The sequence below is a fragment of the Carya illinoinensis genome, chromosome 1 (assembly GCF_018687715.1).
Source record: "Carya illinoinensis cultivar Pawnee chromosome 1, C.illinoinensisPawnee_v1, whole genome shotgun sequence".
Classification (NCBI taxonomy): Eukaryota; Viridiplantae; Streptophyta; class Magnoliopsida; order Fagales; family Juglandaceae; genus Carya; species Carya illinoinensis.
This window is the reverse complement of record NC_056752.1, coordinates 52,575,776-52,591,739: the sequence shown is the minus strand read 5'-3', so window position 1 is coordinate 52,591,739 and position 15,964 is coordinate 52,575,776. Positions and strand designations below refer to the sequence as shown.

The 15,964-nt window shown below is 34.7% G+C and overlaps 1 protein-coding gene across 2 annotated transcripts; it reads left to right on the top strand.

Annotated features, from left to right (window-relative positions):
• The first annotated feature begins 2,855 nt into the window (after positions 1-2,855).
• Positions 2,856-13,697, top strand: LOC122284621 (protein TOPLESS). 2 transcript variants are annotated; one of them, XM_043095306.1, is made up of 27 exons: positions 2,856-3,020; positions 3,425-3,563; positions 3,681-3,860; positions 3,981-4,094; positions 4,183-4,341; positions 4,745-4,922; positions 5,000-5,123; positions 5,246-5,355; positions 5,872-6,037; positions 6,184-6,293; positions 6,439-6,508; positions 6,614-6,687; positions 6,789-6,884; positions 6,976-7,071; positions 7,225-7,352; positions 7,522-7,756; positions 7,843-8,004; positions 8,088-8,177; positions 8,390-8,536; positions 10,290-10,400; positions 10,492-10,671; positions 10,754-10,882; positions 10,955-11,050; positions 11,535-11,720; positions 11,813-11,976; positions 13,076-13,348; positions 13,458-13,697. In XM_043095306.1, the coding sequence occupies exons 2-26, from the start codon at positions 3,484-3,486 to the stop codon at positions 13,284-13,286; spliced, it is 3,396 nt and encodes a 1,131-aa protein (XP_042951240.1). In that variant the 5' UTR covers positions 2,856-3,020; positions 3,425-3,483; the 3' UTR covers positions 13,287-13,348; positions 13,458-13,697. The 2 variants fall into 2 exon arrangements, with proteins under 2 accessions (XP_042951240.1, XP_042951239.1); XM_043095305.1 differs by having other exon boundaries at positions 13,073-13,348.
• The last annotated feature ends 2,267 nt before the right edge of the window (positions 13,698-15,964 follow it).

Sequence of the window (15,964 nt, the reverse complement as noted above, 5' to 3'; positions counted from 1 at the left end):
ACGGTCGATTAATAGAATGGCCCCACCGTTTGAATTCCACAACCAGACGAGGAAAAATGAAGAAATAAAAATAAAAATTCCACAAGCTAGAACTAGAAAGTCTACAGCTGTGACGCGCACGCGCTTACTGACAGTTTCAAACACTGTTAGACGTGACTATGTCTAGGTTGGATAGTGAGTTGATGTAAATCCATCTCATTGAAATTATTTTAATTTTTAAATAAAATATAATATAATTTTTCATTTTCTTCCATTTCAATTTAATTTACCGTCCAAATCTTTCTTGGGGACACACGGCAGCTTACGACGCCTGGCCCCTCCCCGCGTCTCACTCTCTCTCTCTCTCTCTCGTAAAACCAATTAGTTCAATCGGCGGAACATGCGTGGGGACCATTTTCCGGACGCAACTCACACGCCCACTCTGTTTCCTTTTCAGTGGCTCTTGCTGGATAGCGCGCGTGAGCATCCAGTTTTTGCACCGAAAATTGTTGCCCAACTTGCCCTTTACTTGCACTACAATCTACACCTTTTTTGCAATCAACGGAAATTATTTCCACGTACATAATTACACCTCTCCAAGTACAATGCTATAATGAGTATTAAATGTGCATATTAAATGTTTATATTAATATAAATATTTTTTATTTTTAATTAATTTTTAAACATATTTAATTATTAAAAAATTAAAAATATATAAATTTACTAATATTTATTTCTTTAAAAATTAAAAAATAATAAATAAAAATATATAAGTATAAATTTGATAAACATATTTGATAGTTATATTATTATTTTTATATCTATATATTATCATTTTCTATATCTATATATTACCTTTACTTATTCTTTAGATCACATTTAATAAAGAAAATATTTTAGTCACAAAGTTATTATACAAAAATAATTTTATAAATTAACATAATTTAATATGATTCGTCAGATTATAAAATTATTTTTATTATAAAATAAATCTAACGAATTAAATAAAGTTACATGAGTTTGCAAAATTATATTTATGTAATTCTTTTATAAATGTAGCAATACTCTTAACACGTAAGTAAGAAGAGTCGTCCACCGATAATATTATACGGTCAAATTGAAGTGATTCGTAGGTGTATTTTTTGAAGAAACACCGAGTCATGACATTATCTTAATCGTAACAATAATTTAGTAGGAAATTGATTAATAATGATAATGGCATGAATTAAGCTTATTCCTTTAGCATTAAATCAACAATAACTCAAATAGGTGACTTTATATTAATAAGCTAGTCAATCATAGCGACTTCATTCACCCACTCTTCCATGATGTAATAACGAATGATTCAAGATTATATGTCATATTTTATTTATAAATTAATTATTTAATATTGAATACAAAATATCAAAAGAATGATAATGAAAAGAATGATAAAAATGAATTTTTTTTACATAAATTATCTTTATTAAAAATAATAATTTTATCTCGTTTAGATAGTAAGTTGAGATAAAAGTTAAATAATATTATTTTTTAATATTATTAGATTTTATATTAAAATTAAAAAAAATTATAATAAAGACACAATATCTTCGATCGACATGACACGCCTGTAATCCATTTCCCTTGCTAATATACATACGGACAATTTATATAGTACCGCGAGTATATGCCAAAAAAGCAAACACAAAAGTTACACTCACGTGTAATATGCGTGCATTGTTTGGTAGTAGGTAGTTGTTTATTTAAAATAAAAGGCTGAGTTGCATTCATGTTACAAAGTGACAAGTGGGGCCTCCACATAAATCCATTAGGTGAAATGAAAGACATCATCAATCATCTTACTCAACACCATCCTAATAATTTCCTGGCCTTTCCTCTATTTAAACAGCAAAATTCTATATCATATCATCTTAAATGTAACATCTGCATCGTGATAGTATTGACATGACAAATAATAAGAATAGTTTATATTTTAAATTAAATGATGTCACATAAATACGATATTATATAAAATAATATGATCTATTACTAATTTTTATTATTATTTTATAATATAATAGTAGATAACTAGAAATAATTTATTATATTTTATTTATAAATTTATTATCTAATATTATATCATGAGATAATGAAAAGATGATAAAAAAATAATAAATAAATCTTTTTAATAAATTTAATCTATACACAATAACATTTTAATTTCCAATAATAATTTTAAAAAATATTCAAAATTCTCAGCCACGATAAAGTAGCTTATTATTTACCGCCGAGTATCTCGTTTAGTATCGCAATCATGAACGGTATTACTGTATCACGTGATAGATGGTAATAATTATGTGTAGTTTAGTACAACTACCGTGAGTGGAACAATGGCAACGAGAGTAATATTGTGGCTATTCCCGGGGTCGAAGTTTATGGGACTCGTCCGAGACAGCTTGTCGTTTCATGAGGGATCTGAGACACAGTAAAAATCGCTTTCTCGGACATTTTTCAATTTTTTCTCGAGTGTTCCTCTACCTTGTTTATGTACCGTTGGATGGGTTTCGGTAAGTAGATAAAATTTCAGTGGTTGAAATCTACCGCAGCAAGTGAAGGGTAGTCGTACGTACTTTATGTAGTCCATTCTTTCTTATTTAAGTCTCGGTCCAAATCAAGCTGAGGGACAGCTGTCAGCTAGAGATTCCGAGCCGATGACCTCGACAATGTCTAGCCGGCTAAGTGGGACCCGTCCTGATTGGACTTATAGATAATCAAGTTGACGTATCGCCATAACTTGGATATGTGGAGGAACGTATCAGTTGATATGTCCACTTGCTTATCAGTGCTTTATCTGTCTGCCTCCTATAAAATCCCCATTTCTGAAAGCTCAATGTCTCATTATATAATTGTCTAGAGAGAGACAGAGAGAGAGAGAGAGCGAGTTTTTAGAGAAAGGAAGAGAGAGAGAGGGGGAGAGAGAGCGTCATACCATTCCATTCCTAGAGGGGGAAAAGCTTCTCTTAGCTCTCCCTTCTGTGCGCTCGTGTTCGTTGGTTTTCAAGGTAAGGGCCTCCTTCAATTCTCTCAACCTCTCTCTGAAACTTAGAATCTTTAACTTTAAAGTCTGCAGTTTTTTAACCCTTTTTATTTTTTCCCGGGGGGGTGGGGGTTTTGCTTTTGCATCTTTGATGCCCATATGGTCTAAAAGCAGCCTTCTCTTCCGTGAAAAATATCACCCTTGATTTTTTTAAAATATTTTTAACCCGATGTTAAGCTTCACCCATGTCGGTATTTTCCAACCAAAAATGGGTTTCTTTTTTGTCCGATGGGTGGTAGTTGACTGATCTATTTCAGGGGATAGATTTGAATCTATGTGCTATTTTTTTTTTTATTGCTTTTCCAATAATTAAGCTAGTCAGAGATGGACCCTTTACGGATTTATCTGTCGCTTATGATATTTTTTCAGATCTAGTGCCGTTCTTGGTGATTCGAATTTTTTGAATCGAAGAAGACGGGGCGACTACCATGTCGTCGCTTAGTAGAGAGCTTGTATTCTTGATTTTACAGTTCCTCGATGAGGAAAAGTTCAAAGAGACTGTTCACAAGTAAGCTACTTAAGAATTTAGCTTTCTTCTTGTTTTTATTTTTATATTTATTGTTAAGTGATTTCGAACAATTGATTATGTACTTTTGTCTCATCAGTTGCTTTGTTTATGAAATAGGCTTGAGCAGGAATCTGGGTTTTTCTTTAATATGAAGTATTTTGAGGATGAGGTGCAAAATGGGAATTGGGAGGAGGTTGAGAAATACCTTTCCGGGTTCACAAAAGTGGACGACAATCGGTACTCAATGAAAATCTTTTTTGAGATAAGGAAGCAAAAGTACCTTGAGGCATTGGATAAGTAAGCTTTCAAGTTTTAGGTTATTAATTATCTAAGCGTCGGTTTTATGAAAAGTGATTGTTTGTCTTTTGAGATTCTGTGGCATATAGCATGTGAATGAGACTGTTTAAATTTTGATAGGCATGATCGTTCCAAGGCTGTGGATATATTAGTAAAGGATTTGAAAGTTTTTGCCACATTTAATGAAGAGCTTTTCAAGGAAATCACTCAGCTCTTGACATTGGAGAATTTTAGGTATGATGAATTTGTGTTCAAGTCTTGCACCTTACATTTGAAATCAACTATAGAAAATGTTGTTAAAATGGGTTTGTTTTATCAACAGAGAAAATGAGCAACTTTCCAAATATGGAGATACCAAATCTGCCAGAGCAATCATGTTGGTGGAGCTTAAGAAACTAATTGAAGCAAATCCTTTATTCCGTGACAAATTGCAATTCCCAAACCTTAAAAATTCAAGGTTACGGACTCTCATCAACCAAAGGTAACTCATTTAAAGATGCTTTATTCTTCCGTCTAAATGGAATATCTTTATGCTAGCTTCAAATTGACTTTGAGGTGGTTTTACTTGGCAATGAACTTATTTTGGTGTCTTCATGTCTCTTGAATGGCATTTGAAATGACTATTTTATAATTTTAGCTAATGATCATGATCTTTTGACCATTTCTTTTATGATTGATCTTACCCTGTAAGTTGGGACTGTGCCATGAATGCTGGGATAAACAATGCAACAATAATCAACTTTCCAGTGATGCCAAGAGTTTAGGGTGCTCGGAATTATATTAATTTAAGAGAAACTTCATTAACATTACTGTTCGTCATAAGCTAGTGTAAGCTTACAATCTGATTTAAGTTCTACAATCTGATTTATCATTGTAAATTGCAGCTTGAATTGGCAGCACCAACTGTGTAAAAACCCTAGGCCAAATCCAGATATAAAAACCCTATTCGTGGATCACTCTTGTGCACAACCAAATGGTGCACGTGCTCCATCACCTGCAAACAATCCACTGCTTGGATCCTTACCAAAAGCTGGGGGTTTCCCTAATCTAGGTGCACATGGGGTAGGTTACATATTGATTGGTTGCAATAGTTGGATTTTTACAGCCTTTCATTAATTTTCTTGAACATATGTTTTCAGCCTTTCCAACCTGCACCAGCACCTGTGCCAACGCCCCTTGCAGGTTGGATGTCCAATCCTTCCACTGTAACTCATCCAGCAGTTTCTGGAGGAGCTATTGGTCTTGGTGCTCCATCAATCCCAGGTATTGTATTCATTTGTTTAGGTATTAGCTACCAAGTACATCTACAATTTTTTTTTTCCAGATATAAGATGTTGTTTATGGTTCCAATTTTAACTATGGAAGTGTTTCTTTGACGTGAACAGCTGCTTTGAAGCATCCAAGGACTCCTCCGACTAACCCTTCACTAGACTACCCATCTGGGGAGTCTGATCATGTTTCTAAAAGAGCTCGACCAATGGGGATTACTGATGAGGTATTATACTTGTGCAAATGTAGTTTCTCATGTATACTACCTATGTACCTGGGCTTTATTTCTATAAATATAACTTCTTGATTATCTATCAAAAAACTTGTGCAAACATATTCTTGTTCATTGGGTTGAGAAATCATGTTTTCACATAACTCTTCATGTCCCTAAATTATTTTCAACCTTTTTTCGGATGTTAAAAATAATTGTCCATGATTACAAGTGAAAAAGTAACTTTAATCGCATTTTCAACATTATAGTTCTCATTGTAATAATTCCATGTTGAGATAATTATGATTTCTCTAATAAAAGTACTACCGATAAAAAAGGTTTCTCTAATAAAATTACAATGAGGAGAAAATTGGAATGCTAGAATACAATCAATCGGTGTGCATTCATATGATGGACTCCAGTAAAATAGTCTGATGTTTCAGAGTGGTCTAAAATTATCGGACGGCCAGATCAGAATCATATTTTTCTTTCCAAGTCTCATCATTTATTGATTACTGTTCATGTGTGCAGGTTAATCTGCCCGTTAATGTGTTGCCAGTAACATTCCAGGGTCATGGTCATGGTCAGCCATTCAATGCGCCCGATGACTTGCCAAAAATTGTTGCTCGGACCTTAAATCAAGGGTCATCTCCCATGAGCATGGATTTTCATCCTGTTCAACAAATCTTACTTCTTGGTTGGCTCTCTTTTAAAGCCTCTTGATTTTATATATAAACATATAAGCTTGCTACCAAGTGTTGTAAATGTTATATTTCCTTCCTTCAAGTGTGTGGTGTTTTATTTAGGGATTGTGCATTGAATATTTTGCATGTTGTGCTTCAGTTGGTACCAATGTTGGGGACATTGGGTTGTGGGAAGTTGGTTCTAGGGAGCGGTTAGTTTTGAGGAATTTCAAAGTTTGGGATCTCAGCGCATGTTCAGTGCCTCTGCAGGTGTGTCCCTTCTTATTTTCTTTCATTAATGATACAAGTTAATGTTAGTGCTTTATCCTTGATGCCTATAATAGTAGAGTAATTGGAACTTGATTACCGATAAAAAAATTGTAGAGTAATTGGAACTGATATTGATGGATTTCAGGCAGCTCTGGTTAAAGATCCTGGTGTATCTGTTAACCGTGTGATTTGGAGCCCTGACGGTTCTTTGTTTGGTATGCTTAATACATTGGAGTTTTTCGCTTCATGTACACAACCAATATATATCTTAAAGGCGAACTGGACAATTAGATGATGTCTTCTTTCTATTCCAATTACAGGAGTTGCATACTCCAGGCACATCGTTCAAATATATTCTTATCATGGGAATGATAACATACAGCAGCACCTGGAGGTATATCTAATATGAATTTTTCCATTTCATTCTTTATTTACTTTACCTTCTGTGGTATTTGAGATGCTATACTGAAAGTTGCTCTAAATTTGCTGATATAGATTGATGCTCATGTTGGCGGAGTAAATGACATAGCATTCTCCCACCCAAACAAGCAACTTTGTGTCGTAACCTGTGGTGACGATAAGACCATCAAGGTCAGTTGGTCTTGTTGCATGTTTGGTTGTTTTGATGTTTTGAGTGGAGGTAAATTTGCCATTCCTTCCTAATCTTGTTTGGTAATTGTAGGTGTGGGATGCTACTACTGGTGCAAAGCTGTATTCTTTTGAAGGTCATGAGGCTCCTGTTTTTTCTGTCTGTCCTCACTATAAGGAAAACATTCAGGTATCATTTTCATTTATGATTTTTTTTGTTATGATTGTTTTAGTTGAATGCTTTGAGCTTATTGTGGTTATTGGTTTGGCCTTCCTCTCATGGATTCTTCCTTAAGTCTCAGTATATTTGTTCCTAACATCCTTTTTGTGCCTTTATGCTTAGTTTATCTTTTCAACTGCACTGGATGGAAAGATAAAAGCATGGTTGTATGACCACTTGGGATCTCGAGTTGATTATGATGCTCCTGGTCGCTGGTGCACGACAATGGCTTACAGTGCTGATGGTACTAGGTAATAAAATGGACCTGTTGTGTTGGTGCTGCTTGTCCTTTGCTCTTTGGTGGGGGCATGGTCAACTAAATAGGGTTTTATTTTTATAACCTTTGTTTTTCTCTGTTTATTTGTTTTTTTATTTTATTTTATTTTATTTTTTTGCGTGGGTGGTTTGTGGAAATTTCAGGCTCTTTTCATGTGGGACAAGTAAAGATGGGGAATCGTTTATTGTTGAATGGAATGAAAGTGAAGGAGCAGTGAAAAGGACCTATCAAGGATTCCGTAAGCGTTCTTTGGGTGTTGTGCAATTTGATACAACTAAAAACCGGTTTTTAGCTGCTGGTGATGATTTCTCTATCAAATTCTGGGATATGGACAACGTTCAACTTTTGACTACTGTTGATGCCGAAGGAGGCCTCCCAGTAAGTCCATTAACTTTTGACTACTGTTAATTGAAAGTGTCCCTTTGAAATATTAGTTGCTCAATTTTTCCTTTTCTACTTCCTAGGCAAGCCCACGTATCCGCTTCAACAGGGATGGCAATCTCTTGGCTGTTTCTACCAGTGAAAATGGAATTAAGATTTTGGCAAATGCAGATGGCAGTAGGTTGTTACGCACCTTTGAAAATCTTTCTTATGATGCCTCAAGAGCATCTGAAGCTGTGACAAAGGTAGCTTTATCAGATCATTAGTTATTGTGGCGCCTTACCTCAGCATGAACTAATCTTGTGTCCATGCGTGACATCTCTTACAGCCGACAATAAACCCAATTTCAGCTGCAGCTGCTGTGACTAGTGCTGGACTTGCAGACAGAGGTGCCTCTATGGTTGCTATTACTGGAATGGTTTGTGGCATTTACTTTTCCCGCTTCATATATAAAATTTATATAAGTTGGACCATCATAGTTTTTCTGCTTGTCATAGTTTGGATAGAAATTACTATTCAATCACAGAAAATATCGATATCATATTTTTCTCATATATGTTTAAATGCATTTTGTATCATGAATTATTATTATTCTTCTAATATATATTAAATTGACATTAATATTTCCAGAATGGGGATGTCCGGAACTTAGGGGATGTGAAACCTAGAATAACAGAAGAATCTAATGACAAATCCAAGATTTGGAAGCTCACTGAAATCAATGAACCATCTCAATGCCGGTCTTTAAGGCTTCCTGAAAACCTAAGAGTGACTAAGGTGTGATATTTGCTAACTGGCTTTATTCTTGGGAGATTATTTTACATAACATTGGTTTGATTATGTTGCCAATCTGGCTTTCTTCTTCCTAAGGCACTTCAGCTCGTTCAGCAACAATGTGTTCCTCTTCTACAATTTATTGATATGTGCCGTGCTTACTACATTCTTTCATGCACACAAACTGCTGCTTATTTCAAATAAAGCTTTAGAAGCATTATGAAATTTTTTGTGGTGTCTTTCTGTGCACTTAGCTACATTACTCTTGCTCTTTTCATTAATCGAAACTCCTTAAAGTACATAAATATTAGTTGGATAGCATGGTAATCTTCTTGTTAGTGAGAATAAACTTTGTGAGTGCAACTGATGATGAATTTGTAGGTGTAATTACCTAAAGACTCGAATAATTAATCAAGCATACCTGGCATGCAATAACATACGATTAGTAGAATAAAGTTGGTACTTTTCAATTGATGAATGCTTTGTGATTGGCCAGTTTAGCCTAGCATACACATAAGTTCACATTCAAGCCATCTTGCCTTGCAAAAGCTGCTTCATCTGCTTCAACTCAATGGATCATTTACAGTTTGCTTCATCTCCCTTTGCCTTGAAAACGGAGTGGACTGGCAAGTGAGTCACGGCCATTGGTCTTGATTAGACACCGGCAATTCACCTATCAGACTCCATCAAAGGCAGGAGAGGAGCCAAATCCCTCATTTACTTTTCTCAATACTTTTAGGTAGAAACAACCGAGTGTTAAGATCCAGTTAGCACAGAGATTGTCCTTGGCTTGTTCAGGTGTATCATTCTACCAGAGTTTGAACTATAGTAAGAAGGTTATGCACAAAATAGGTGGATTTGTAGAGAAAAAAATTCAGTAGGAATGATATAATGTTTGCAAAAAGAAGAGTTGTTTGATGTGGTATAAAAGAAGAAAAATATGTGATTGGTACAATATGAAACTGTAGATACTGAAATAAGAACTAGGAGAGGAAAACTACTAGAAAGAATGATCTACAAGCAAGAGGGGGGAAAAAAAAAACAAGAAGAGAGAGAAAAGGGGGGGGGGGTGGACAAAGCAGTGATGAAGCACTATATTTATTGATGAAAAAAATGTAGTTTTAATCTTAATTCAATGCCATGCATGATAACATGATCAAGAGGATTAATTAACTAAGGAGGATTGACTTTGTTAATTTTAATATACTTCCAACTGAGGAAGTCAGCATATTGGGGCTAAATCTACTTGTGTGCTAATTTGAAGATGATAAGTTGGTACAAATAAGTATTAAATTGAAAAGAAAGTCGACATTCATATTAACTAAAGGCTCATGAACTGTAGAACATCTATAGTAGGTTATGGTGCTGCTCGGCATTTGTTTATTACTAGAAATTAGAAGGGCAATTGAATTCAAGAAGCATAAAATGGGATCTCAAGCTGTCTGGCATTTAAATGTTATGCAGCTGTTTAATTTTTCTTCAACTTTTAGCCTGCTGTAATTTATAATGGTTATTTCAGGATAAATAGACATATTCTATTGAACTCTCATTTTGCTATAATCTTAAACAGTAAAAAATCTCCGTTTGTACCTATGTGATTGCTAAATATACCTGGCCTTTCGTTTTTGTATATTGGCTATCCTGTTACCCTGTATTAGATCGAACTTTCAACTTCATTTTGACTCATAAATTTTTATCATATTCCATCCTGTCTCCAACAAAATATCCTCATTAGCTTCCTCCATGATTATTACAGATATCAAGGTTAATATATACAAATTCAGGTAATGCCGTTCTGGCATTAGCATCAAATGCCATTCATCTGCTCTGGAAATGGCAACGAAGTGATCGTAGTACTTCTGGAAAGGTATGAGGTGTCAACCCTTAGTGGTTCTTTCATCATAGACGTAAGGAAACTCATTACATTTTATCTACAAAAACGGTGCTTTATCTTGCAGGCAACTGCTAGTGTGTTACCCCAATTATGGCAACCATCAAGTGGAATTTTAATGACCAATGATGTTTCTGACACTAGTCCTGAAGAGGCCGTGCCCTGCTTTGCTTTGTCCAAGAATGATTCTTATGTTATGTCGGCATCTGGAGGAAAGATCTCCTTGTTCAATATGATGACATTTAAGGTAAGCCATAAGTCCTGTGTGGCATTTAAGTTTATTTTCTTGTTTCATTCTGACCAATTTCAGTTTCTTTTGGTAACCGCAGACAATGACAACTTTCATGCCACCACCACCTGCAGCAACATTTCTTGCTTTCCATCCTCAAGATAACAACATTATTGCCATTGGCATGGATGATTCCACAATTCAGATATACAATGTTCGCGTAGATGAAGTATGATGCAGCATATTGTCACAATAGAATTCATGGTTTGAAATGTTATTTACTTTAATTTTCTTGATGCAGGTTAAGAGCAAGCTTAAAGGACACTCTAAAAGAATAACTGGCCTTGGCTTTTCTCATGTACTGAATGTTCTAGTTTCATCTGGAGCGGATGCTCAGGTAATAATTGTTTTATTCAGATGTGTTTTGTAGTTTGGTCTTGCATTTCAGATCACTTGTGAACTTTGATTCAACCTAATCAAAGTCCCCAATCTCATTCTGTAATGAATCTGCAAGCATCATTAGATTTCAGCAAGGCAGAGCTAAAGGTTGATTCTACTGCTCTCTAAAAGGCCTGCTGATTCAGCCTTTATACGATCAAAGGATTAATCAATGTTTCAACTTATTTGTGTCGCATCTTTAAATAATTTCAAGATAACAATCATGCTTATTTCGTCTGAGATGCAATGCTTTAACTAACTCATGCATTATTTATTTTTTACTGTAATTATCCGTATCTTCGATTTTTCCAAACAATCATTAAAGTTCGAGGTACTATTATCAACAAATTACTCATATATTTTGAATTGGGCATGATCAATAATTCTCAATTCTAGAAGGATTTTTATGTTGGTTCACATAAATGGTACAATACTTTCTCCAGCTCTGTGTATGGAGCTCTGATGGATGGGAAAAGCAGAAGACTAGATTTCTGCAGCTTCCACCTGGAAGGACTCCTGGACAGTCAGACACTCGTGTACAGTTCCATCAGGATCAGATACATTTTCTGGTTGCACATGAAACTCAGCTTGCCATATATGAAACAACAAAACTCGAATGTGTCAAGCAGGTATTTTAATATCCAGTGTTTTATATTTTGGAAATAACATTTTTCTTCCCTCCCTCTTCTTTTTGTTCTAATATGAATTCTTCTATCTGTAGTGGGTCCCACGTGAATCTGCCCCCATCTCTCATGCAACATTCTCATGTGATAGCCAGTTGATATATGCCAGCTTCTTAGATGCGACAGTCTGTGTGTTTACTGCTGCAAATCTCAGACTACGATGTCGAATCAATCCTTCTGCTTATCTTCCTTCTAGTGTCAGGTACTTTACCTAGGCCAAGCCAACTGAGGTTCATTTCAGATAAATTCCAGCTTTGCTTAGATTAGATTCATCTTTTTGTGCTGTTATTGTTCACTTCCTTGGTGTATCTGAATGGTGAAATTAAACCTTTCAGCATCTGACACTTGGATCAATTCCTCGACTGTGTAGGATATCCATACCAATTAGAAATATTGTGCAGATATTTTCTTCATACTAAAAATATACTGCTAATTGTAATAATAATGGACAGAACCTTTTCACCATACCACTGCCCAACCAATCTTTTGGTCATGTTAGATAATTGGGTCCTACTTTTGTGAGACCGAAAAAATATCGGTCAAAAACTTCTTTGAGCCCTATGCACTAAAAGATTCTTTAATAAAGTCTCACATATCTCTATCGAAACTCAACTATTCCATGCACACGTGTTCAGCTGAAACTTTCAGAATATTTTTCTTTTTTGGAAAACTACACAAACCACCATTTGTTTTTGAATTTGCATCCCAAACCATCAAAAGTCTCAAGTTGGACCCTAAACTATATATATTTTCAATTTGCACCCCCACCGTTCATATGAACAAAAAATTGCCCCCATGGCATAATTGCAACTGTCGATCTAAAGCGACAGTACACATTGAAGGAATAGGTGTTTTGGGGTGCAAACTGAAACTTAGGCACAATAAGCTGTGAATATACTTCTTGATAATTGAATCCACGGACAACCGAGGATTGACTGTCAGAATAAGGTTTACAAGTTGATGGTTCTGGGTGCAAAGTGAAGAACAAGTCGTAGTTGTGGTAAAAAGTTTCATTCCCTCAATATTTTTAACCCTAGATAATTTACTAGACTGCTGAAGTTGAGGCTCCAAAATATGTCAAATTCTATGCATTGGCATCTAAATTTAAAATTTTGATCAAGCCTATCTTTTAACTGGTAAATTGCTTGTCCAACGCCAAATAATTTCAGTTCAATATGCATCTTTTTCTGCAATTACTTATTTGATAGGTAGAAATTGCTAGTTTGGCTGGGGAAACTTGACTGCACTTACCTACCTATGTGAGTGGTAGATTATGACCCTTCGTTTACTCAATGCAGCAGTTCTAATGTACAACCACTTGTGATTGCCGCACATCCACAAGAACCAAATCAATTTGCATTAGGGCTGTCAGATGGGGGGGTTCATGTCTTTGAACCCCTTGAATCTGAAGGCAAATGGGGTGTTCCCCCACCTGTTGAGAATGGGTCAGCAAGCAGTGTGCCAGCTACTTCTCCAGTTGGAGCTTCTGGTTCGGACCAAGCCCAGAGATGATCAAGCAGCTGCCAGTGAGAAGTTCTTTTACATGCTTGCTTGCTGGCCCGTCTCGAATTCAGGTATGCTGTACATGGCTTGTTTTGCTTGTTTATAAGCAATGTAGGTCTATCGAATCTCAAGACTTCAACTTTAAGATATCATCTGCTTGTGCATTTGCTTGTTATGCAGTTTGCGGGTCACGACATGTAATTTACTGAAGGACGGACGCTGCAAAATGTGTAGAGTTGACATTTTTAATCAAATTCTAAGGTAAATGCTGTAGTAGTATTAATAGTTGAAGGTCAATTTAGTTTTTGGAAGGAAATTCTTCGAAAAAGAATGTCTTTTGCTCTCAATCTCTGCTACGAATCATTGAACTATAAATTATGTGATAGGTATCAAATATCAGTGCAGTCTAATTGGTCATTATTTACTCAAAAATTCTAAGTGCAGTCATTTTTGTGCACTCCAGTGATATGATTAGTTGGATATTAAAAAAAAAATTAATCCAACCAATCATATCAGTGGAGTGCGCAGGGAGTACGCAAAAGTGACTGTACGTAGCATTACTCAAATAATGAGTGAAAATTTTCAAGTATTCTTGTAAAATTATAAAATTGTCTACTAATTTTCTTGAACAAATTGGTTAGATTTCAATTATCAAATATTATATAACAAATCAAATACTTAAAATAAATAATCAAACTTGTAAGACATAATGATTGGTTAAGAAGGGAAATTCTTTAAAGAATTTTTTAAAAGTAAAATCTTACAAGACAGTCAAATTTAGGAAAGTCAATCTTATTGTTTAAAAATCAATTACAAGTAATTTTTAATTATAAAATTTTTGTAACTTGATTATCTTATTTGTCCAAACAAATAACTTATTTGTCTTCTACAGTAGTAATCAGAACTTCTGGCGGTCTTCAAACTATTGGCTTTCTTTCATTTCAGTGGTTGAAATCCAATCAATGATTCTTCACACTTGAAGTACAATCACATTCAAAGAGATCACAAATATAAAAATTCAATAAGGAATTTTCTCATCAAAATATGCACTAAAAAGTATTCTAGAAAACATGTAGATCTGAATCTCTACCAATTCTAACCAATAGGATCTCTTAAATAGACAATCTGAAAAGAGTTTTAGTTAAAGTAAGATTTACTGACGGATAGAATCTATTGCGAGAATGTCTCCTGACGAATTACTGACATTTCGTGATAACACTCTTTTGCAATAACTGATCTCTGTTTAACTTTCATTATGGATAAATACAGAGCCTTCTAGACTCAATTTTTTACCACAATGACTTATTTAAACAACTTTTAAGATTCCTAAATAAACTCAATAGTTTAGAGATAAATAAATAATTATTTTACATTTGCCTAATAATATCAAATATAATAATAAGATAAGTCTTATCATATAATCATCTAATTCTAACCAATTTTTACTTTTACAATAAGTAAATATCAGATTCCAGAGTGCTTGCCTGTTGAGTGCACAACATTTCTCTGTATCGCTACTCATTTCGGGTCCTCTGAAGCGGAGCAAGGAGTTTACCCGGACGTGTAATACCATCCATAAATCGGTGAAACTAGCTCTGGACCGAGTAATTGAAAAAAATGGACCAAATTAGTTTTGGGCCAACGACCTCAAAAAAACAAAAAAAAAAAAAATTCTGAAAAATGGTCCGAAAAGGAGCATTGTGGCCCAGGTAGGCTGCAAAATTTCCCAAGCAAAGGCGGTAGGTTTATTTGACTTCGTTTTCTGAACCGATTCTGACCCGTGTGGCTTAAGAGATCGATCATATCTAGGGCTGTAAGACTGGACTGGACCGATAATTTTTTTATTTACTCGGTTGGTTTATTTTTTTAGACTGAATCAAAACTAACGGAATTTATATATATAAAAATATTTTTTATGTATATAATATATTATATTATATACTAGTTGTATAAATTAATTATTTAATTTTTATTCAAGGGATCGTTATTGATTATATATAATGAAATTATCTAGTATCTATTAATCATATATAAAATATTTAAGAATTTAATTAATTTTTTGTATTTAAAAAAAAAAAAAAAAAAAAAGTAAAAAAACGTTTATGGATCAACCGGACCGATTCCTGAGGTTCTGGTCAGCAAAAATGGATAGAAAATAATTTTCAATCCGTGACACCGACCTCCCCGGACCGGACTGACAATATATCCCTTCCTAACTCTTCAATATTTCGCTTTTAAAAATAAAAAATAAAAAAATAAAAAAACTCATCAATATTTCTAAATGCTATTTGTATTAAAATTCTGGCACCCAAATATCATCTAAACGATCATAAGCACCTTCTGCAATTTTGCGTGCTTGCGAAAAAATAGAAAGAGATTCGTTCATGGAAAACAATCCAACTATTTGAAAGCTTCTTGTACCCACTTAAAAGAAAACGTTAACGATGCCCAAGTGTGCCTACTTTCCTATGCCTAACGCTATTACTGACCAGAATAGAACTAAATTCATTTCTAAAGCCTATATCATAACATTCTGCAACAAAATAACGTTCGTTACCCTTCAGCAAAAATTAGGGTTCGGGTGGGACCAAGTCAACCAGCAGTAACTGGAAGGCAGGAAGAGAAGAGCAGCAAGTAATTTTTACAGAGATTTTAATAGATAGGCCATCAATCGAGAAGCAAAGACA

Coding starts and splice junctions, on each gene's coding strand:
- LOC122284621 (XM_043095305.1), top strand. CDS start 3,484: ATGTCGTCGCTTAGTAGAGAGCTTGTATTCTTGATTTTACAGTTCCTC. Junction 4,923..4,999: donor CTAATCTAGGTGCACATGGG/GTAGGTTACATA, acceptor ATATGTTTTCAG/CCTTTCCAACCTGCACCAGC. Junction 10,883..10,954: donor ACAATGTTCGCGTAGATGAA/GTATGATGCAGC, acceptor TTCTTGATGCAG/GTTAAGAGCAAGCTTAAAGG.